The 2,787-nt window shown below is 36.5% G+C and overlaps 1 protein-coding gene across 1 annotated transcript; it reads left to right on the forward strand.

The window, feature by feature from the left end:
• Nucleotides 1-1,753: 1,753 nt before the first annotated feature.
• Nucleotides 1,754-2,787, forward strand: LOC136811656 (uncharacterized; the record flags this gene model as incomplete). Its single annotated transcript, XM_067068279.1, is given in 1 exon segment — nt 1,754-2,787. A coding segment is annotated over 1 exon segment (954 nt), but the record flags the coding sequence as incomplete, so codon positions are not given.

The following is a 2,787-nucleotide window of genomic DNA, read 5'->3' on the forward strand; positions in this document are numbered from 1 at the left end:
TTTTTATTCCAAATAATTTCATCGAGTTATATTCCTCGTTTTAACTCGAGAGAAAAATAATGATTTTTTCCATCGAGTTAAAATGTTGTTTTTAACTCGAAATTAAAATGACAAATTTTTTCATCGAGTTATATAACGTATTTTAACTCGAAAGAAAAAAGGCAAATTTTTCCATCGAGTTAATGATGACAGGCTCTTTTGTCGTCGATTTCGACGGATTGTGGATGGGCTATAGCTTTCTTATAGTAGTAGAGTCAAATAAATATATAGAATAATCACACCAAGCGTGTCTATTTTTTATTTGTCAATCACCTCAGGGACAAAAACTAGACTGCACTGTAAGGTTATTCGACTTGCATGCACTGTAAGGGTGTATTTTTCGGGAAAACCACTGCGATTTTTAACCCGCACATACTGTCAGTCCAAAATCCGACTACACCCCCTGGACTCTTAAAGAGACTGCCTTTTCGAACATTCTGCCCATTTTTGGACTAAGAGAAGAGAGACTATTTCCTTCTTCGAAAGTTCAGCCAGAATTTTCAGAAATTTCAGTCTAAGATTCAAGAATTCACGACCCTTTTGAGGGAGTCGGTTTTTTTTATTTCGGTAATTTTGGAATTCTTACAGAGACTCAATTGTTTGTTAGTGGTTTTTGTACTCCTTTGAGGAACTTTCGAGGGCGTCTGAAAAGAACCCTTATTATGGCTCGCACATAACCGGCACCCATTTTGCCTAAGTACTTAGGTTTTAAGGGTTCTAGAACCACCAGAATGCAGAAAGCATAGTCTATTGATAAAGTTTGAGGCATTTTTCGATGACGTCACTTTTTAATACAAATTCCTGTAAATAAGCTTTTCAAAAAGTTCTCGAAAGGCAATTATTCTGACTATTTTATGACGAAAAGCAGATGACGAAACTGGGGTCAATTGTAAAACTTCGTCGTTTAGAACCCCTAAAATGGCTGAAAAAATGGCCAAAAATCCGCAACATTGCTTGATTACTCGGCAAAAATCCATTTGCTTCCATGGTTTTAAACGGCTGAAATTGTTGCCCCCGCAACGAGCGTCAGCGAGTGAGGAGGCACTCATAGCTTCAGGCGCAAGGATTGTTGGACTGGAATCTCGGATTTTTGTTTTGTTGTTGTTGTCGCGCAAGCCTATCCGTAGTTAGTCTTTTCCGTGAATGTTCGGTATTGTTCGTTTTTTTCCAGGACGGCTTTTATTTTTCACGTCAAGTGCCGCGGGCATCTTACACTGCTTTTTAGCCCGGGTTTTGATATCTTGATTTCTTCCAATTTGTCCGATTGGGTAGCATGCAGGAAAGGTGTATAGTAGTTCCGTGGGGAAGTTTCTGGAAGGTCAGTAAAGAAGTCCTCTCTCTCGCAGTCAAGACGCATTACTTTTGACTTTGGGGTACAATTAGAAAATATATAAAGACCTACCAATCAGTGAATTTGCTGACAGTCAAATTACAATCTGTCTCCTGTCTTAGACATTCAGATTGATTCATTTTTCGACCCAAACAGTTTGTCCCGGACGTTCAAACTGCCACAGTTCTGAGAGGAAACTCAGGACTGGGATAAACACTGTCAAACCCAGTTTGAGTAGCACCCTCAAGCTGATTGAAAGTAAATCAAAGAGTAAAGGAATTACAGTAACTTAATTCATAATTTGTTTGAAACAAGGTCTGATACCACTACTGATAGCAATAAAAAGGGAAAAAGACTTGCTTGGTAAATAGGCTGAAAGGGGCTTAATTGCGTTCCATAAAAATTTGAAGTAGAATTTGAAGTAGCACTTGAAAATCTATTTGAATTGAAAACTTTTTACGGTCATGGAACAGGAGGATTTATTAATTGATTTAGATACAGCATTGAGTGTTGCGCATTTTCAAAATTCATGTAGAACGACTAGGGGTCGTACATATTCTTGCGCTGTTGATTGTTTTCTTGAAATAAGTTATCGCCTGCTTCTTCCTGAAATTAAAGCAAAATTCTCATTTGACGAATTAAGTGAATTCTTTTATTTGCTTATTATAAGTGGTTCGATGGAAATTCCAATTGAAAATGATATCACCAACGTCAAAAGTAATGCGTTTAGACTGCTGGATGAAATTCGAGAACCAATTTGGTCAAAAATTATTGAAAATTGTGGTACGTATGCCAGCAGAAATAGTGATGCACAGTTTACAGAGCTTTTTTCAGGTAACCTTTTTATGGCATTATCAGAAGGAGAGAAAAGATTTTTTGAAACAAGATTTGACGTTCGAGGAACTTGCCCTGTTTGTAATAACGAGAGACAAAGTAAGACAGGAATCATTGTCACACTTCTTACAGATCTTTTATATCCAGAGATTACGATTGACCCAAACAACTGGCCAGATTGTGTAAATAGAGCTCTCGATCCAAGTACAGAAGTTCACTGCAATACTTGTTCTGTTAATATTCCTGCCCAGTATCAATCTGTTGACCTTCCATGTTTTTTGTTGATAGAATTCAGTTCTACAATTCATAATAGTTGTAGATTTTTAGATCAGATTATAGTGAAAGGGAATACTTATAAATTACAAGCCATTGTTAGAAATCTAGGTTTTCACTTTGCATGTGGTGTATTTATCGAGAACAAATGGATTTATATTGATGATTTGAATCCTGAAAAAATAATTTATGAAAATGTTAATGCAATGTTTTCAGAAAATAAAGGAGGATGGTTTTTTGCTTTTTATAAAAAAACTGATGAAGAAAACATAGACTTTGTGGTGCATGATGCAACTGCTAATGTTGCAGCA

This window comes from Clytia hemisphaerica, unplaced genomic scaffold (assembly GCF_902728285.1).
Source record: "Clytia hemisphaerica strain Z4C2 unplaced genomic scaffold, Clytia hemisphaerica genome assembly, whole genome shotgun sequence".
Taxonomy (NCBI): domain Eukaryota; kingdom Metazoa; phylum Cnidaria; class Hydrozoa; order Leptothecata; family Clytiidae; genus Clytia; species Clytia hemisphaerica.